The 20,343-nt window shown below is 42.1% G+C and overlaps 1 protein-coding gene across 5 annotated transcripts in view; it reads right to left on the bottom strand.

Annotated features, from left to right (window-relative positions):
* LOC125463596 (mitochondrial Rho GTPase 1) overlaps window positions 1–20,343 on the bottom strand; it is an 88,079-nt gene that overhangs the window by 44,748 nt on the left and 22,988 nt on the right. For 4 of the 5 annotated variants that reach the window (XM_048555048.2, XM_048555050.2, XM_048555051.2 and 1 more), the window contains exons 2-9: window positions 17,534–17,592; window positions 11,605–11,686; window positions 8,740–8,783; window positions 4,743–4,796; window positions 4,543–4,595; window positions 4,206–4,314; window positions 3,240–3,341; window positions 1,740–1,838 (exon numbers count right to left, since the gene is read on the bottom strand). In XM_048555048.2, coding sequence (XP_048411005.1) covers window positions 1,740–1,838; window positions 3,240–3,341; window positions 4,206–4,314; window positions 4,543–4,595; window positions 4,743–4,796; window positions 8,740–8,783; window positions 11,605–11,686; window positions 17,534–17,592 — 602 coding nt within the window. The remainder of the gene's footprint in view (window positions 1–1,739; window positions 1,839–3,239; window positions 3,342–4,205; window positions 4,315–4,542; window positions 4,596–4,742; window positions 4,797–8,739; window positions 8,784–11,604; window positions 11,687–17,533; window positions 17,593–20,343) is intronic. The other variant, XM_048555049.2, reaches the window with a different exon arrangement.

Raw genomic sequence — 20,343 nt, 5'->3', positions numbered from 1 at the left:
ATGGGCCTCCTGCACTGCCACAATGATGCCACCCGAAGGTTGCAGGAACAGCAACTCATATTCCGCCTGGGAACCCTGCAGCCATATGGTATCAATGTGGACTTCACCAGTTTCAAAATCTCCCCTTCTCCTACTGCATCCCTAAACCAGCCCAGTTCGTCCCCTCCCCCCACTGCACCACACAACCAGCCCAGCTCTTCCCCTCCACCACTGCATCCCAAAACCAGTCCAACCTGTCTCTGCCTCCCTAACCGGTTCTTCCTCTCACCCATCCCTTCCTCCCACCCCAAGCCGCACCCCCAGCTACCTACTAACCTCATCCCACCTCCTTGACCTGTCCGTCTTCCCTGGACTGACCTATCCCCTCCCTACCTCCCCACCTACACCCTCTCCACCTATCTTCTTTACTCTCCATCTTCGGTCCGCCTCCTCCTCTCTCCCTATTTATTCCAGTTCCCTCTCCCCATCCCCCTCTCTGATGAAGGGTCTAGGCCCGAAACGTCAGCTTTTGTGCTCCTGAGATGCTGCTTGGCCTGCTGTGTTCATCCAGCTTCACACTTTATTATCTTGGAATTCTCCAGCATCTGCAGTTCCCATTATCTCACAATAAAGCAAGTTCACTAACCAGGACAGCTGAGTGACAATTAGTATTGGGTTGGAAAGATATTTTTGTAATGGCTAGGAGATTGGCATTGAAACAAAGGCCCCTGACATACATTTACTACTCTTCTCTTCATCTTTTCTCTAAAGCCTGCCAGTGACCAGAAATCAGCACTTTCCATTCAGCAAATATGAAAGGCTGCAAAGGAAGGTCTAATGCAGAACCAAGGATTTACTAGGTCTGTGACATGGTCAAGATTTTGGATTTTGGGCTTTGGGCTTTTTAATATATTGAAAGAATGATAGATGGAGAAATGCACATTTAGCAATTCACGTCATATGAACATAAAGATCTTCAATATACATTTATACAGTCTCAAACTGAAAATACAGGAAAAATCAACGCTTGAATTTTAACTTCACACAGCTCTAACACCATTCATTAAGGTGGTCCAGAGCCATTCACATCTCTGAATTACATTTTTCAACTCATGTTAAATTAGCCACTTTATCGATCTGAGATTTTTAAAAAAACTTCCACAGCATTTTTTAAATGACCATGGCTTTGTATATATCTAGCTTACAAGGCCTGGTGTCATACATTGCTTTGCAATGCCACCGTGAAGTGCCTTGGAATGTTTTATCACAATAAGGGAGCTATAAAATGGAGCGCGGTGGCTCAGTGATTAGCAGTGCTGCCTCACATTACCAGGGACCTGGGTTCGAATCCACCCTCAGGCGACTGTCTGTGTGGAGTTTACACATTCCCCTCCATGTCTGCGTGGGTTTCTTCCAGGTGCTCTGGTTTCCTCCCACAGTCCAAAGACGTGCAAACTAGATGGATTGGCCATACTAAATTGCCCATCGTGTTTAGAGATGTGTAGATTAGGTGTGTTAGCCATGGGAAATGCAGGGTTACTGGGAAAGGGTAGGGGGTTGGGACTGGGTGGGATGCTCTTCAGAGGGTCAGTGTGGATGTGTTGGGCCAAAGGGCCTGTTTCGACATTGTGGGGAATCTATGATTCTATGACATGGCCTTCCCTTACTAATTCTATGTGGTTGGCCTTTCTAGGTTGAAACAATTTCAAATAATGGAAAGCGCTGTTACATCAAGGTGTGTGCATACACTAGATTTCTACCTGGAAAAAATTGAGTTCTGCATCATTGAGAATCCCATCGTTATCCTGGTCTGATATTTTAAAAATACGAGTTAAGGCTTTGATACAGGCAGGCTTCATCTGTGAAGAGATAAACAAATGAAACCAGTTAGGCTTTAACCAGGAAACCTTTCTGACTTATACTCCCTGGATGAAAAACCAAAGTAAAAATGTTTTAACAGCTAAGACTCAGTTATCCAAGATTCAGGGTTGAATAATGGAAAGCATTCTCAGTGACACAATGTGTCAAGGCTTTGGCTCACGAGAGTGCCAGGCTTCAGGTTCATGACCACAATCTTGATCGGACCAGATAGTTAGGATAAGGCCAAAAAAGGCTAGAAAAGCTGAAAAGAGACTTGTGTTTATACAGCATCTTTTGAGATAGATCGTCAAACGTATTTTTCACATATGAAATATTTTAAAAATGTAGTCATTGCTAACATTAGCAGCTTTTGTGGGCCTACTGAGCAGGTGGAATAGCTGACTCCTGCTCTTAATTCATATGTTCCTGTAACTCAAAAGTGGCTTTTAAAGACCCTGGATAACAGATTACCTGCACATATCAAAAAAAAAATACAGGCATGGACTATTTTCTAAATGGTGAGAAAATTTGAAAAGCAGAAGTACAAAGGGATCTGGGAGTGTTGGTCCAGGAATCTCTAAACGTTAACTTGCAGGTAGAGTCCGGGTTAAGAAAGCGAATGTAATATTGTCGTCTATCTCAAGAGGGTTGGAATATAAAAGCAGCGATGTGCTTCTGAGGCTTTATAAAGCTCTAGTTAGGCCCCATTTAGAATACTGTGTCCAATTTTGGGCCCCACACCTCAGGAAGGACATGCTAGACCTGGAGCGTGTCCAGCCGAAATTCACAAGGATAATCCCTGGAATGATAGGTTTAACGTATGATGAACGGCTAAGGATCCTGGGATTGTACTCATTAGAGTTTGGAAGGTTGAGGGGAGATCTAACAGAAACTTACAAGATAATGTAGGGCTTAGAAGGGGTGGACACTAGGAAGTGATTTCCGTTAGGTGGGGAGACTAGGGCCCGTGGGCACAGCCTTAAAATTAAAGGGGGTAAATTTAAAACTGAAATGAGACGACGTTTCTTCAGCCATTTCTTCAGGTGGGCTTGTGGAATTCATTGCCACGGAGTGCAGTGGAGGCCGGGACGTTGGATGCCTTCAAGGCAGAGATCGACAAATTCTTGATCTCACAAAGAATCAAGGGCTATGGGGAGAGTGCAGGGAAGTGGAGTTGAAATGCCCATCAGGCATGATTTAAGTGGCGGAGTGGGCTTGATGGGCCGAATGGCCTTACTTCCACTCCTATGTCTTATGGTCTTGTGGTCTTATGGTCTTATAAATTGTTAAGGAATGAGGTTTACTCAATACAATGCAAACAGAGACATCACATCGAAGCATTAAGGTATGTAAGCACACTGGAAGGACGCAGGTATTCTTTTAGCCAGGGTCATCTTTACCTCTTTCTCTTCTGGGCAATACAGTGGACCTGTTGGGTGCAGAACAGCTTTCTGTGCGTAGTAAAATAGCTCAGAGATGTTCTTCAGGTTCTTTGCTGAACACTGGAAAATTTAACAAAAATTCATACTTTGAACAGTTTAAAAATAATCCAATAGTTACAGTACATATCAGCTGAGCTAATGAGACATTTTACAAATAGTTCTTAATGGGACGAACAAAAGATTACTTTCTTTGCAAGAAAATCTCCACAGAATTGACCGTGTCAGATTGTAAAGTAATTCAAATATTTCTTTAAAATCACATTATTAATGCTGCCTGACTGCCTTTTTATGACAAACAAGCTAGTTGTTACGTAAAAATAAATTCACAGGTTTTGCAAAGTTAAAATGACAATGAAAACAAGCTGGGCCTGGTGAACTGAGTATGTGATATAAACATTCAATGATTGTAAAATTGCTTGGGACATTTAAGTGTTGTTGGCAAGTCAGGCATTTCTTGCGTATATTCAGTTGCCCCAAGGAAGTGGTTTTAGGTCGCCTTCTCGAACCACTGCAGTCCATGGGCTGAAGCCAAGGAAATATGACATTCATATTTGTAACGTGTGATTCAGAAAGACAGCCATTGACACAAAAGCTTATTCATGAGATTCTACCATTACATCAATGATAAATGACGTGCCGATCAATAAACCTTTGATTAGTGCCCACTTGCAGCAATTCCTTTCTCCCAGGAAAACCTCAATCATACAACTGGAAATACTGTTTTAGGGAGGAGGGGGTAAGGTGGTAGCGGTGGTGTTGGGGAGGAAGAAGAAAGCATGAGAAAGAGACACTTCCACAGTCATGCAGTCGAACAGACTATCAATTGCCTTAACTTGATACGCTAATATCAATTAAATGTTCCTCTTCATACAACATCAATTCAACATTGCTAATCCAATCTACAGGACTGAAAGAATGACCTACCTCAACACAAGTCTCTATTTCAGTGTACTGGTTCATTATGGGAAGAATAGCTTCCATGCTACTATGTTCTACGAGATCAGATTTATTTCCCACCAGTATGAGGGGCATTCTGGAAAAACAATACATTTATACAGATTGAAGTTGGTTCACACATCTGATTAAAACACAGATTTTGATTTTCTGTAGGAATTTTGATTTAATTCTAAATGTCTTTTTAAATAAAGAGAGAGCAAGGCAATATCTTGCTATATACAAGTCAATAGCAAAAACTCTCTTTAATCATTTAACTTTCTAGCCTTTCAAAACAAGTTGCTGTACTTAACTAATTTCACAGTACCTGCTATCCTTATCAGTCCTGTCATTTATTAGAGGAATCCATCGACTTGTTACCTGCAACAGGCAAATATTTAATTTTGTAACAACCAGCTTCAAATTTAGCCAAAGAAAATCAGATTGACTAGTTCTGAAAGAAATTGATGTGCTAAATATTTTTTCAATCTGATATTTGATATATTTTAACATTTGAATTACACCTACCTTGTCAATGGAATTTTTGCTATTTACAGCATACACTATACAGATTACATTAGCCTGCAACAGAAAGCATAAAATAAGTAGACTTAAATCAGTTTGCACAACTAGAAACATTGATCAGCTTCCTTCATATACGGTGAAGTCCTGCCATTTTCTGACTGCTTCTGGAGACTGGCCCGATTGTTCACTTTTGTGAATGCATATGCAGTGCACTCATTTAGTCCCAAAGACTCTCAGATCAGCAAATGCTTGCGATAACAAGGTGTAGAGCTGGATGAACACAGCAGGCCAAGCAGCATCAGAGGGACGGGAATGCTGATGTTTCAGGCCTAGACCCTTTTTCAGAAATTTCTGAAGAAGGGTCTAGTGTGAAACGTCAACTTTCCTGCTGTGTTCATCCAGCTCTACACATTGTTATCTCAGGTTCTCCAGCATCTGCAGTTCCTACTATTTCTAGCAAACACTTGAGTTGTACTTATTGACAAAATAAAAAGCATTGTGTGGAAAAGCAAAACCAAAAACGATGGACAACAGAATGACAAGACTTCACTGTAAATAAAACACTATAATGGCACTGACAGATACACTAAAGCAGTTTGGATTGTTAAAGTAGTTGATATACTTTCCTCATTGTTCAGTAGTAAAGATTGAAGGAGACCAATAATCTAAAAAGAAATTCAAACTCAGCTGCCAACTGACATAACTAAACCAGCAAGTTTCATATTTTAAACCAAAACTTGTACTGTACAAGAACTAAACAAAGCAAGTACTAATAACTTAATACATTTCCAGACCCATTGTTTTAAAACCCCATATCTCAATGGATCACTTCTTGTTCTATTTTTATTCCCACCCAAGAGTTCCACTAAACATTACAAGATCTTAAGGGATCCTTCATTGCTTCTGGGACAAAATCAAGGTGTGCCACAGCTCTCGCAGATTAACCAGATGCTCCTCAATTTGAAAATACACGGCAGACAAGTATAATGTGGGGAAGAAAATGTATTGTTACCAATTTTGGTAGCAAAGCCAGGAAGGCAGATTACTACATAAATGGTGAAAGATTAGGAAAAAGAGACTTGCAATGAGATTTGGGCGCCCTTGTGAACCAGTTGCTGAAAATAAGCATCCAGGTGCAACAAGCGAAGGAGGCAAATGGTATGCTGGAATTTTGGCCTTCATTGAGAGAGATTTAAAGGAGCAAGGCCGTAGGGTCTTGGTGAGGCCATACCTGGAATATTGTGTGTAGTGTGGTCTCCTTATCTGAGGAAATATGTTTTAATATGCAAAGAGTGTAACAAAAGTTTACCAGACTGACTGTTGTGATTGTAGTACTGAGGTACGAAGTTAGACTGGACCAGTTAGAAATTCATTGGAGTTTAGAAGGGTGATGGGGGATCTCATAGAAACCTTTAAAATTCTAAAAGGACAAGATAGGGTAAATAGAGGAAGGACATTCTGGAGTCCAGAACGAGACTAGAATGTAGTTACATTCTAGAGTCACTTATAACTGAGGAGGAGGGGAAATTTCTACACCCAGAGGTTGGTAAGTCTGTGGAATTCTCTGTCACAAGATGTATCTGAGGCCAAAACATTGAACAAAGAAGAACAAAAGAGCCCTCCAAGCTTGTGCTGACACATTTTGCCCTTCCATATTAAAACTGCCTTCACTTGCAGGATCCGTATCTCTCTATTCCCTTCCCACTCATGTAATCGTCCAGCTGTTTCTGGAACGCTGCTATTGTGTCTGGTTCCTCCACCACCACCTCTGGCAGCACGTTCCACGCACTCACCACCCTTTGTGAGAAGTACATGCTTTGCACATCTCTTTTAAACTTCGCCCCTTGCACCTTGAATCTGTGTCCCCCAATAATTGACCCCTACATCCTGGGAAAAAGCCTCATACTTTCCACTCTATTCACAATCTTATAAACTTCTGTCAGGTCACCCCCAACCATCTGCATTCTAGTGGAAACAAACCCAGTCTATCCAACCTTTCTTCATAGTTAAAATCCCCCATACCAGGCAACATCCTGGTAAACCTTTTCTAAACCCTCTCCAAAGCATTCACATCATTCTGGTCATGTGGTGACCAAGTGTGACCAAACAAAACTTCTATAAAGCTGCAGTATAACTTGTCTAACCTCACACTTAATGCCGCATCTAAGGAAAGCATGTCATAGGCCTTTTTTTATGACCTTACCTACCTGCTCTGCGGCCTTTCAGTGATCTGTGGACCTGAACACCCAGATCCCTCTGCACATCAAACTCCTAAGGGTTCTGCTGTTCACTGTGTAATTTCCTGTACTTGACCTTCCAAAATGCATTACCTCACATTTGTCCAGATTAAAATCCATGTGCCATTTTTCTGCCCAAGTCTCCAAGTGATCTATATCCTGCTGTATCCTCTGACAATCCTCCTCACTATCTGCAACTCCATTATCATTGTATCATCTGCAAACTTACTAATTGGGCTAGCTATGTTTTACTCCAAATCATTTACGCAGATGATGGACAGCAGAGGTCCCAGCACTGATCCCTGTGGAACACCACTAGTCAGAACCGTCCATTCTGAAAAGCATTCTTCCACTGCTGCCCTCTGTCCGCTATGACTAAGCCAGTTCTGTATGCATCTTGACAGCTCACCCTTAATACCATGTGACTTCACCTTTTGTACCAGTCTGCCATGATGGACCTTGTCAAAGGCTTGACTGATGTCCATGTAGATTACATCAGCCGCTTTCACCTTATCAATCATCTTTGTCAGCTCCTCAAAAAACTTTATTAAGTTAGTGAGTCATGCTCTCCCTCACACAAAACCATGCTGTTTATTGCTAATCAGTCCATTTGCTTCTAAATGCTTATAGATCTTGTCCTTGAGAATCTTTCTCAGTAATTTCCCTACCACTGACAGGAGGCTCACATGCCTGTAATTTCCAGGGCTATCCCTACTACTCTTCTTAAACAATGGACAATGTTGGCTATTTTCCAGTTCTCTGGGACCTCACCTTTGGCCAAAGAGGATACAAAGATGTCTGTCAATGCTCCAGCATTTTGTAATTTTGTCTCCATCAATATTCTGGGATAGATCCCATCAGGATGTGGGGATTTATCTATCTTAATACTTTTTAAGATGCACAACACTGCTTCCTTTTTAAATAGCAACATGGCTTAGAAATTTGACACTCCCTTCGCTGACATCATCCACCACCAATTCCTTCTCTTTGGTGAATACCAATATAATGTATTCATTTAAGACCTCACCTACCTCTTCTGCTTCCACATAGATTCCGGTTTTTTTCCTTGAGTGGGTCAACCCTTTCCGTGGCTACCCTGAATGTCTGCAAGAAGTTAGATATATTACGGCTAAAGGGATCAAAGAATATAGGGAGAAAGCGGGAACAAGGTACTGAGTTGGATGATCAGCCGTGGTCATACTGAACGGCACAGCAGACTTGAAGGGCCAAATGGCCAACTCCTGCTCCTATTTATTTGTTCAGGCTATTTTCAAAGTATGAGATGTTTGGAGTTCTTCCACTAGCATTCAGCCAGGTGACCCGCCAATTCCCTAAGATTATGGACAAAAACAGTTCAAGAATGGGGCTCATTGTTTTCTTGCTCCATTACTAAAATCAGCCCTTTGCTCCAGTCTCAGCTGCTGGTATATTTTCAAACTGTGCTAACTCCAGTCATAAACTGTCTGTTTTCTATGAAATTTTATAGAGATAAAACTGAATCAAAAGAGTAGTTCTCTGTAAGCTATTCTTTTGGAGCATGATACACATCTGGGATGTTTCAGAGTGATTTCAAGTCATTAGTTATAATTGTCAACTGTTGTTTAATCTGAAATGCACACTGATACTTCCTTTCTTTCTTAAACCTGCTGCTTTTAAAATTTCCTTTGATCTCGAACTTATATGGATAATTTAAACCCTTATGGAGAGCAATGTGGGTCATAAAAAAAGGTCTTTCACACAAACAATATTAACTTCAGGCTCACCTTTGAAATTTCATTATGAAGTTGTTCCTCTGTCTGTTCTGCTTCTGTTGGTGAGAAACGTGTTAGCTTACATGTTATAGGATTGCCATTATTGTGAAATGCATTTAAGAACATTTTAAAAGAATCCCAAGAGGTGCTTGGAAATGTTCACATTTTAGAAATACATCAAGTAAAAATTGGACAATCCAATAAAAACAGGTACTTCTGCATTCAAAAACCTGAATTACATCCTGAAAATAAAAACTCAAAATGTTTACAAATACTAGTCCTAGATTATTTTACCCCAACCTCCATCTTCCAAGAAGGTATTGTATGTTAAACCAACCAATTTAAGAAGCAACCTTATCGCTTAACAAGAGTGACTAAATATAACTAGTGAAGCATTAGGCAATAACACACCATTTTGTTAAAAGGACAGAGACAAGATATGGCAAACTATTTAGAAGAAGTTTGTAAATTTCTAAACTTCATTGAGCATAAGTCAAATCTACTCAACCTCTTCTTATAAGACAGCTCTCCTTACTCATTATGAGCCTAGTGAATCTTCTCTGGCCTACCTTAAACGCAACCATCTCTTTCCTTAGGTAAGGGGAACCAAAACTGTTCACAATATTCCAGCTGTGATCTGACTAGTTCCTTGTACTATTTTAGCAAGGCTCCTGGCTTTTATACTCTATTTCCTTTGAGGTAAAGGCCAACATTTTATTTGCCTTCTCAATACCCTCTGAACTGGAATGCTAGCTTTTTAATGATTCATGCATGAAGATTACCAAATCCCTGTGCTCTGTTGCTTTCTGTAATCCTCCATTTACATAACATTAAGCTTTTCCACTCATCCTGCCAAAATGCATAATACCATATTTTCCCAGATTATACTCCACCTACCAAGTTTTTGCCTACTCACTAAACTTGTCTATACCCCTCTGCAAAATTCTTGCATCATCTTCAACACCTGTCTTTCTACCTATTTTTGTCTCATCCACAAACCTGGCAATAGCACAGTCACGTTCATCATCCAAGTCACTAATATGTACTGTATAAAACTGTGGCCCCTGCACTGATCCCTGGGCATTCCACAAGCTACAGGTTACCATCTCCTTATCCCAACTCTCTCTTCGATTAGTCAAACATATATCCATGCTAATGTACTACCTTCAACGCCATGGATCTTACTAACTAGTACAATGTTTTCTGAAAATCCAAATATATCAAGTCCACAACTTCCCCTTTATCCATCCAGTTTGTTACCTCCTTAGAGAATGTGAGAGAACATGACCTCCCTATCATAAAGCCTGCTCAATCATATTACATATTTCTAAATGCTCTTTCACTATATCATTTTATGAAATGGAACAAAATTAGAACACTTTAAAACACAACAGTAGAAGAAAACTAAATTACTTGGGTTATTTAACATCCACTACAGTCTGTCACTTCTGCAATATTAATCCCTCAGATCTTTTACCCTTTAAGGTTCTTGCTAAATTGAAGAAATGCAACTATAATTTTGTAGTCTGTTTATTATTTGACAGTCGTAGATAGGCGAATAAAATAGCAGGTTTGGAATTAAAACATGCACTCTGTTCTCAGGTATGACAGACTGACTGGAGGTAAAATGTTGCATTTTATGTTGTGAGCCCTCATTTTGAATGGGACTTTAATGCTGAGTCTCATAGAAAAATCTATTCCAATTATTTCAAGTTGGAATATGCCAAGTCAAATGGTTCTTAAGGTATCAAACCTTGCAACTAGCATTACCCTGATCACAGCACGTTACAACTACTAATGATAAAGGACAAAAGCCTATTGTATCGGTGTAACTCAAAAAAGCAATCCAATTAATTTCCTTTCCTGCAGCCTTGCAGATATAATCCCTTCAAAAAGGCATCCAAATCTGTTCATATTGAATCTACTTTCAACATCTGTTTTTTAGGCAGTTTATTTTGAACATAACTTATTATGTGAAAAATCTCCAACTCCCCTCTTAGTTCTTATATCAATCACATGTCCTCTGGTCACCAGTAGAAACAGTTTTTCCACACTTACACGATTAAAATCTCTTGATAATCTCTTTCTATGATACGGTCAACACAGTGCATTCCAGACCTTACCATGTGCTGTGTGAACCATTTACTCCTCATGTTGTCTCGGTTGCCAAACATCTTAAACTGGCGTTTTCTGAAAGGAGCCTTATCAGAATTTGACACACAAAGAAAGAGACAAACTATAAAGATAGAATGGCTTGATCAAAGAGGTGTGATTTAAATACTGACTCAAAAGGAAGAGGGGGGGACTGGAGACGTTAAGTGAAGAAGACAGCTGAAATCACAGCTGCTAATTTAAAAACATTTTTCGCTACTTTCTTCCATCCTTTCCTGGAGATGTGACTTCATGCCGTGGAACTGCAGCACTGGCAATGGACATTCATTGATACTTCACCCAAGTAGCTATTTCCCACTTGTAGTATCAGGGGAATATCAAATCAAAATGGGCGCACAGTCTCACATACATGAAACTTCTAGCTGAGAGCAGAAAACTGCACTTTTAGTGGTTTTTCTCTCCCTTAATCCAGGGCACAAAGATCGACTGCACCACCTAAGAACAATTTCTCAAAACAGATTTGGAGATTAAATCTGGGATTTCTTTTGTTCGTTTGTATGGAGATTTCACATGCTCATCACCACATCTCTGAAATCAACATAGTGAACAATAAATAAGGTTCAAGTGAGTTTGTGAAATCATATTGCTGATACTGTAGACACTTGTCAAAAGGTCCCAAACCAGCAATGCCTCAAGCGAATTTAGTCACAGACAAGGCAATGCTTCCTAGGAATAAAATCAATTCTGATGATGCATCTTCTTTACCTGAATAGTCTACTATGTGTGTGGGAACCTTCTCTGGTGTGACATCGGCGGGAATAGTAATTTCTTCTGCACGTAGAGGAACCTTTAAGAAAGCAAACCATTATTGTGCCAAGTGATGCACCCACAGGCAATGGTTAATTCACATACTCCACATTAACCTTATTCCCGCTACCACTTGCCCAGTAAAAAATGTCAAAATATTTTGAGGACACAGGAAGTCAAATAACATTTGATCTTCCATCAGAATAATTTGACCAGTAGTTTCAGCAGTCATTTGGCACAAGATAAATAATGCAACTCTGTAAGTAATACATACAGGAAAGTAGTCTTAAAATTGACGTTAGCAACTCCAGGAAGTTCTATTTTCAGACACAACTCTGTGCAAAAAAAAATTAAATATGCAGAGGCAGTTGGTAGAGCAAGTGGTTTCAATACTGAAAACACCTAAATAGTATTTCACTCCAAGGTAATATCGCTTCCAAGATACTTTCTGTGTCAGCTGTGGGTTCAATTGCTAGAACTCGTACCTAAATAAAATTGCCACAGTACCCAAAAGATCACAGTGTTGCTCTCTCATTCGCCAGCAAAGGCTGGTGGTGGTTTAACCCAAAGGTCACCATGCCTCAGGCGAGGGGAGACACTGACAAGGAGAATCCTCGTGGTAACCTCAGCTGGTTTAGGAATTAAAATTGCACTGTATTACACTGCATGCTAACCAGTAATCCAGTCAATTTAACTAACCGGCCCCAACGGGTCGGTCCGAGTTCAAATCCCAGGTCAGAGATTTGATCACGAAGATTTGAGATGATGCCTCAATGCAGTACTGATGGGATACTGTGCCGAGTATTGGCTTTCATATGGGGTGTTAGCCAAAGCCCCTTCTATTTTCTGAAGTAGACAAAAAGATAAACTGGGTTTTTATGACAAGTGACACTGGCTACCATTTGGTCACTGTACCCGGTGCGGCTTTCTCTACATTGGGGAAACCAAGCGGAGGCTTGGGGACCGCTTTGCAGAACACCTCCGCTCAGTTCGCAACAAACAACTGCACCTCCCAGTCGCAAACCATTTCCACTCCCCCTCCCATTCTCTTGATGACATGTCCATCATGGGCCTCCTGCACTGCCACAATGATGCCACCCGAAGGTTGCAGGAACAGCAACTCATATTCCGCCTGGGAACCCTGCAGCCATATGGTATCAATGTGGACTTCACCAGTTTCAAAATCTCCCCTTCCCCCACTGCATCCCTAAACCAGCCCAGTTCATCCCCTCCCCCCACTGCACCACACAACCAGCCCAGCTCTTCCCCCCCACCCACTGCATCCCAAAACCAGTCCAACCTGTCTCTGCCTCCCTAACCGGTTCTTCCTCTCACCCATCCCTTCCTCCCACCCCCAGCCGCACCCCCAGCTACCTACTAACCTCATCCCACCTCCTTGACCTGTCCGTCTTCCCTGGACTGACCTATCCCCTCCCTACCTCCCCACCTACACCCTCTCCACCTATCTTCTTTGCTCTCCATCTTCGGTCCGCCTCCCCCTCTCTCCCTATTTATTCCAGTTCCCTCCCCCCATCCCCCTCTCTGATGAAGGGTCTAGGCCCGAAACGTCAGCTTTTGTGCTCCTGAGATGCTGCTTGGCCTGCTGTGTTCATCCAGCCTCACATTTTATTATCTTGGAATCTCCAGCATCTGCAGTTCCCATTATCTCTGGTCAGTTTTTTACTCCAGTTTTATGCGGGGTTCAAATCTTACCATTCAATATTCCCTCAGTACTGAAAACCTCACCATGGTGGGACTTAAAGCCATAGCCCCAGAATACTGGAGTCTGTATTACTGATTCAGTACTGATTTTAGGATAGCTTGCCTTTCTGAATTGTTTTCCAGTTGTGGGTAACCCACAAAGATTCAAACATAATCTACCTGTAATCGCCCTGATACTGCTGGACCTGATTATCTCTAACAAGTTTTATTTTGTTTCAAACTTAAAAGACTCCAGCATCTACACAGTGTGGGCACTGAGTGTTGTCACTAAACGGTGTTGTATTTTCCAGATTTGTGTATTCTAAATATATATTGCATTGAATGTTGTGTATAAAAGCAGTCACAGAAACGAATTAGCAGAGAAGCAACTGGGAGCAGGTCATTTAGGAAATTAAATAAAAGCAGAACAACCTAAAGACGCTGAGAATTACAGAAACAGGTAAAGCAAGAGATTTGGACAAAAAAAGTCAGAGGACTAACTGTAGTGCAACTTTAAAAAATAAACATGTAATAAGCACAGTTAGCAGGTTATACGTCTCCATACTCCAAGAGTATATGCTAAGTTCTCAGACAAAACACAGTTTTTAAAAAATCATTTGTGGGAAGTGGGTGTGGGTGTGAGCGTTGCTGGCTGGCCAGCATTTATTGTCTATCTCCAGTTGTCCTTGAGAAGGTAGTGATGAGCTGTAGTCCACCTAAGAACATAGAACAGGACAGGCCATGATGTTGTGCCGACCTATTATCCAACTAAGATCAAACTACCCTGTATACCCTACATTTTATTATCCTCCATGTGTCTGCCCAAGAGTCGCTTAAAAGTATCTGACTCCACTACCACTGCCATCAGCGCATTCCACACGCCCACCACTCTCCGTGTAAAGAACCTTCCTGACATTTCCCCTATACCTTCCTCCAATCACCTTAAAACTATGCCTCCTCGTAACAGTCATTTCTGCCCTGGGAAAAAGTCTTTGGCTATCCATGTATCTATGTCTCTCATCAGCTTGTACGCCTCGATCAAGTCACCTCTCATTCTTCTTCATTCAATGAAAAAAGCCCTTGCTCCCTCAACCTTTCCTCATAAGACCTGCCCTTCAGTCCAGGCAGTATCCTGGTAAATCTCCTCTGCATCCTCTCTAAAGGTTCCACAACCTTCCTATAATGAGGTGACCAGAACTGAACATAATATTCCAAGTGAGAGTTAACCAGGGTTTTAGAGAGGTGCAGCATAATCTCACGGCCCTTAAACTCAATTCCCCTATCAATGAAAGTCAACACACCTTACACCTTCTTTAAAACCCCATCAACTTGGGTAGCAACTTTGAGGGATCTATGAATGTGGATCCCAAGATCCCCCTGTTCCTTCACACTGCTGAGAATCCTGCCATTAATCCTGCATACTGCATTCAAATTCGACCTTCTAAAATGAATCACTTCACACCTTTCTGGGTTGAATTCCATCTGCCACTTCTTTTCCCAGCTCTGCATCCTATCAATGTCTCATTGCAACTTTCAACAGCCCACCACACTGTCCACATCTCCTCCAATCTTCATGTCATTTATAGCGATCACAAAGAGCAGAGGTCCCAGAACAGATCCCTGCGGGACATCACTAGACACCAAGCTGAATACTTTCCACCTACTACCACTCTCTGTCTTCTATTGTACAGCCAGTATGTATCCAGACAGCCAAATTTCGCTGAATCCCATGCCTCCTTACTTTGAATGAATCTACCATGGGGATCCTTATCAAATGCCTTGCTAAAATCCATATACACCACATCCACTGCTCTGCCTTCATCAATGTGCTTTGTCACATCCTCAAATAATTCAATAAGGCTGGTGAGGCATGACCTGCCCTTCACAAAGCCATGCTATTTCTAATCAAAATGTGCTTTCCCAAATAATCATAAATACTATCTCTCAGAGTCCTCTCCAATAATTTGCCTACCAGAGAAGTAAGACTGGCCAGTCTGTAATTCCCAGGACTATCTCTATTCCCTTTTTTGAACAAGGGAATGACATTTGCCACCCTCCAGTCATCTCATACTACTCCATTGGACAGTGAGGACGCGAAGCTCACCACCAAAGTTGCAGCAATCTCTTACCCTCACTTCCCATCTGGCGCAGGGGAAGTTATCTATCCTCATGTTTTTTTTTCAACATTTCTAGCACATTCTCCTTCCTGACATCAACCTGTTTCATGCTGTCCTCACAAACGTCAAGGTCTCTCTCACTGGTGAACACTGAAGCAAAGTATTCATTAAATGAACTGCCCTACCTCCTATGCCTCTGCGCACAGGTTGTCTCCACTATCCCTGAGTGGCCCTACCCTCACTCAAGCCATCCTTTTGTTCCTCACATAAGCACAGAATGTGTTAGGGGTTTTCCTTGATCCTACCCACCAAGGTTTTTTCATATCCCTTTCTAGCTCTCCTAAATACATTCTCCAGTTCCTTCCTACCTACCTTGTAGACCTCTCGAGCCCTATCCGATCCTTGCTTCCTCAATCATAAGCAAGCTTTCTTCTTCCTCTTACTAGATGTTCCACATGCCTGGTCATCCAAGGCTCCTTCACCTTAACATCTCTTCCTTGCCTCGCTGGGAGAAACCTATACAGTATGTGTGGCAACCGCTCCCTAAACAACCTCCACAGTTCTATTGCACATTTCCCTGAGAACATCTGATCCCAACTTGTTGGGGGTTGACTCATAAAGCCATTAGGGAGAGAATTCCAGGACTCTGGCTCAGCGACAGTGAAGGAACAGCGATATATTTCGAATTCAGGATGGCAAGTGACTTGCAGGGGAACTTGGAGGTGGTGTTCCCATGTATCTGCTGCTGTTGTGCTTCTACATGGAAGTGGTCATGGGTTTGAAAGGTGCTGTCTGAGGATCTTGGGTGAATTTCCGCAGTGCATCTTGCGGATAGTACACACTGCTGCTGAGTGTCAATGGTGGAGGGAGTGGATGCTTGTGGATGTGGTGCCAATCACGCAGGCTGCTTTGTCCTGGATGGTGTCAAGCTTCAGTGTTGCTGGAGCTGCACTCATCCAGACAAATGGGGATTCCATCACACTCAACTTGTTCCTTATAGATGGTGGGACAGGTTTTGGGGAGTAAAAAGGTGAGTCACTCGCTACAGTATTCCTACCTCTGGTTTGCACTTATAGCCAGTGTTTATGTGGTGGGTCCAGTTGAATTGTTGGTCAATGATAACCCCCAGGGCTCTGATAGTGGGGGATTCAGTGATGGTAACACTATTGAATGTCATGGGGCAATAGTTAGATTGTCTCTTATTGGTGATGGTTATGGCCTGACATTTGTATCATGTGAATGTTACCTGCCACTTGTCAGCTCAAGCCTGCATATCACCCAGATCTTGTTGCATTTGAACATGGACGGCTTCACTCTGAGGAGTTGCAAATGATGCTGAATAATTCATTGGCAAATATCCCCACTTCTGATCTCATGATGAAGGAAGGACATTGATGAAGCAGCTGAAGATTGCTCGATCTATGACACTACCCTGAGGTACTCATGCAGAGATATCCTGGAGGTGAGACAACTGACCTCCAACAACACAATCATCTTCCAGGTATGTGCCAGGTATGACTCCAACCATCAGAGAATTTGTCCCTGATACCCACTGATTCCAGTTTTGCCAGGGCTCCTTGATGCCACACTTGGTTACATGCAGCCTTGACGTCAGGGGCTGTCGCTCTCACCTCACCCCAGCTCTTTTGTTCATGTTTGAATCAAGGCTGTAATGAGGTCAGGAGCTGAGTGGCCCTGGTGGAACCCAAACTGGGCGTCACTAAGCAGATCATTGTTGAGCACATGCTGCTTGATAGCTCTGTTGATGATGCCTTTGCTGATGATGAAAAGTAGGCTAATGGGGTGGTAATTGGCCAGGTTAGATTTGTCCTGCTCTTTGTGTGCAGGATATAGCTGGGCAATTTTCCACGTTATCAGGTAGATGTCAGGGTTGTAACTGTACTGGAACAGCTTGGCTAGGGGAGCAGCAAATTCTGGAACACAAGCCTTCATTACAACTAATTTCATAGAATGCCACAGTTGTGATTAAATTTCTTCTTTGATCTGTTTACTCTGAGATAAACATTAGTGAAAAACTAAAAGACCCTTTTTAAGAATAAATCACTTACCTCTTCAGGAAACTCTTCACTGACCAGAGACATAATCAAAGATGTCTTCCCAACCTTAGCTGTACAAAAGAAAACAATCAGTTTTACCAGAGATTCACAACCATTTTTATAATACATCAGGGTTTTCACCAGCAGATCTGGGATTTATTACTGTTACACAACATTGTACATATTGAGCTTTACTTTATACATTATAGAACCAATGTCTTCTTGCAAAAATGTGAATGTTAGTGCAACAATATTGAGACTGGGACTTGTTAATCAAAGTAGTAAAGTAAATATGTTGCCCCCTTTACTCCAAGAAGGGTTTTTTCAGATTACTGAAGGCAGACAAGTTTGGAATGGTACTGTTAAAAACAAATGCAAGGAATTAGCTATGACCTTACTGAAAAAGGCCTTGCAAATAAAATTCTGATTTGAGTCTCATACACAGGAGAATTAATCAGAGGCTGGATGAACACAGCAGGCCAAGCAGCATCTCAGGAGCACAAAAGCTGACGTTTCGGGCCTAGACCCTGAAGGGTCTAGGCCCGAAACGTCAGCTTTTGTGCTCCTGAGATGCTGCTTGGCCTGCTGTGTTCATCCAGCCTCACATTTTATTATCTTGGAATCTCCAGCATCTGCAGTTCCCATTATCTCAGAATTAATCAGATCTTTGTTTCAGGCAAGGGCCAGCTGCCAACATCAAATATATTCAAAATCTATATTTTTCCACGAAGTACGTTCTGGACATCTTTAATAAGAACTTTTATGCATAACTGTAAAAGTGATTAGTGGAAATTATCATAATTATTTTTGAAAAACAAAACCCGAGGCCCTGTTTGCTCCCTAAAGTGGATTGAAAATAACCCATGGCATTTTTCAAAGAGCATGGGTGTTTCTCCCTGTCCCAGCCAATACCTGTCCTTCAAAACAAACTAGAAAATACCAATATGATAGAACTTAGAACATAGAAAAGTACAGCACAGTACAGGCCCTTCGGCCCACGATATTGTGCCGTGGAATGATCCTAATCCAAAAATAACCTAACCTACATTCCCCTCAATTCACTGCTGTCCATGTGCATGTCCAGCAGTCGCTTAAATGTCACTAATGACTCTGCTTCCACAACCACTACTGGCAAACTATTCCAAGCGCTCACAACTCTCTGGGTGAAGAACCTCCCTCTGACGTCTCCTCTATACCTTCCTCCTAACACCTTAAAACTATGACTACTCGTGGCAGTCAATCCTGCCCTGGGGAAAAGTCTCTGGCTATCGACTCTATCCATGCCTCTCATTACCTTGTACACCTCGATCATGTCACCTCTCTTTCTCCTTCTCTCCAGAGAGAAAAGTCCGAGCTCAGTCAACCTCTCCTCGTAAGACAAGCCCTCCAGTCCAGGCAGCATCCTGGTAAACCTCCTTCGCACCCTCTCCAAAGCCTCCACATCTTTCCTATAATAGTGCGACCAGAACTGGACACAATATTCCAAGTGTGGTCTCACCAGGGTTTTGCAGAGCTGCAGTATAACCTCACTGCTCTTAAACTTGATCCCCCTGTTAATGAAAGCCAAAACACCAGATGCTTTCTTAACAACCTTATCCACCTGGGTGGCAACTTTGAGGGAGCTATGCACTTGAACACCAAGATCCCGCTGTTCCTCCACACTGCCGTCAATCCTGCCTTTAATCCTATATTCAGCATTTAAGTTCGACCTTCCAAAATGCATCACTTCGCATTTATCCAGGTTGAACTCCATCTGCCATTTCTCAGCCCAGCTCTGCATTCTGTCAATGTCTCGCTGAAGCCTGCAATAGCCCTCGGTACTATCAACGGCACCTCCAACCTTTGTGTCATCAGCAAACATACTAACTCACCCCTCAACCTCCTCATCCAAGTCATTTATAAAAACTACAAAGAGCAGGGGCCCAAGAACAGAGCCCTGCGGGACACCACTCAGCACTGACCTCCAGGCAGAATACTTACCATCTACAACCACTCTCTGCCTCCTGTCAGCCAACCAATTCTGAATCCAGACAACCAAATCACCCTGTATCCCATACCTCCTGACCTTATGAATGAGCCTGCTGTGGGGAATCTGATCAAATGCCTTGAAGTCCATGAACACCACATCCACTGCTCGACCCTCGTCAACCTGTCTCGTGACTTCCTCAAAGAACTCAATAAGATTTGTAAGGCATGACCTGCCCCTCATAAAGCCATGCTGACTCCCTTTAATCACGCTATGCTTTTCCAAATAGTCATAAATCCTATCCCTCAGAATTCTTTCCAAAACCTTGCTGACCACAGACATAAGACTGACTGGTCTGTAATTTCCAGGGATTTCCCTATTCCCTTTCTTGAAAAGAGGAACAACATTTGCCTCCCTCCAATCTTCCGGTACGACTCCCGTGGAGAGTGAGGAAGCAAAGATCTTCGCCAGCGGCTTAGCAATCTCCTTTCTCTTCCTAGACAAAAACCAATTCAGCCGCAGACGCTGGAAATCAGAGGTTGCTGGAAAAACTCAGAAGGTCTGGCAGTATCTGTGGAAAGAAATCAAAGCTAATGCTTGTGGTCAAGTGACCCTGAGGAAGGGTCACTCAACTGGAAATGTTAACAAATTTTTCTCCACAGGCACTGCCAGACTTGCTGAGCTGTTCCACCAATCTTTATTTTTATTTCTTATAATCAGTTTGTGGGAGTTTGCTGTGAGCAAAGCTTCAACATCTAAGTAAACTTGGCACTGACTGTTGTAACTAAAGTATGTCATGATATTCTAGTTTTGTGTATTCTAAACATATACCAGCAAACTCTAGTAGAGATGTGGA

The sequence above is a fragment of the Stegostoma tigrinum genome, chromosome 22 (assembly GCF_030684315.1).
Source record: "Stegostoma tigrinum isolate sSteTig4 chromosome 22, sSteTig4.hap1, whole genome shotgun sequence".
NCBI lineage: Eukaryota > Metazoa > Chordata > Chondrichthyes > Orectolobiformes > Stegostomatidae > Stegostoma > Stegostoma tigrinum.
The sequence above is the reverse complement of the archived record's forward strand: the minus strand, read 5'-3'. Positions and strand labels throughout refer to the sequence as shown.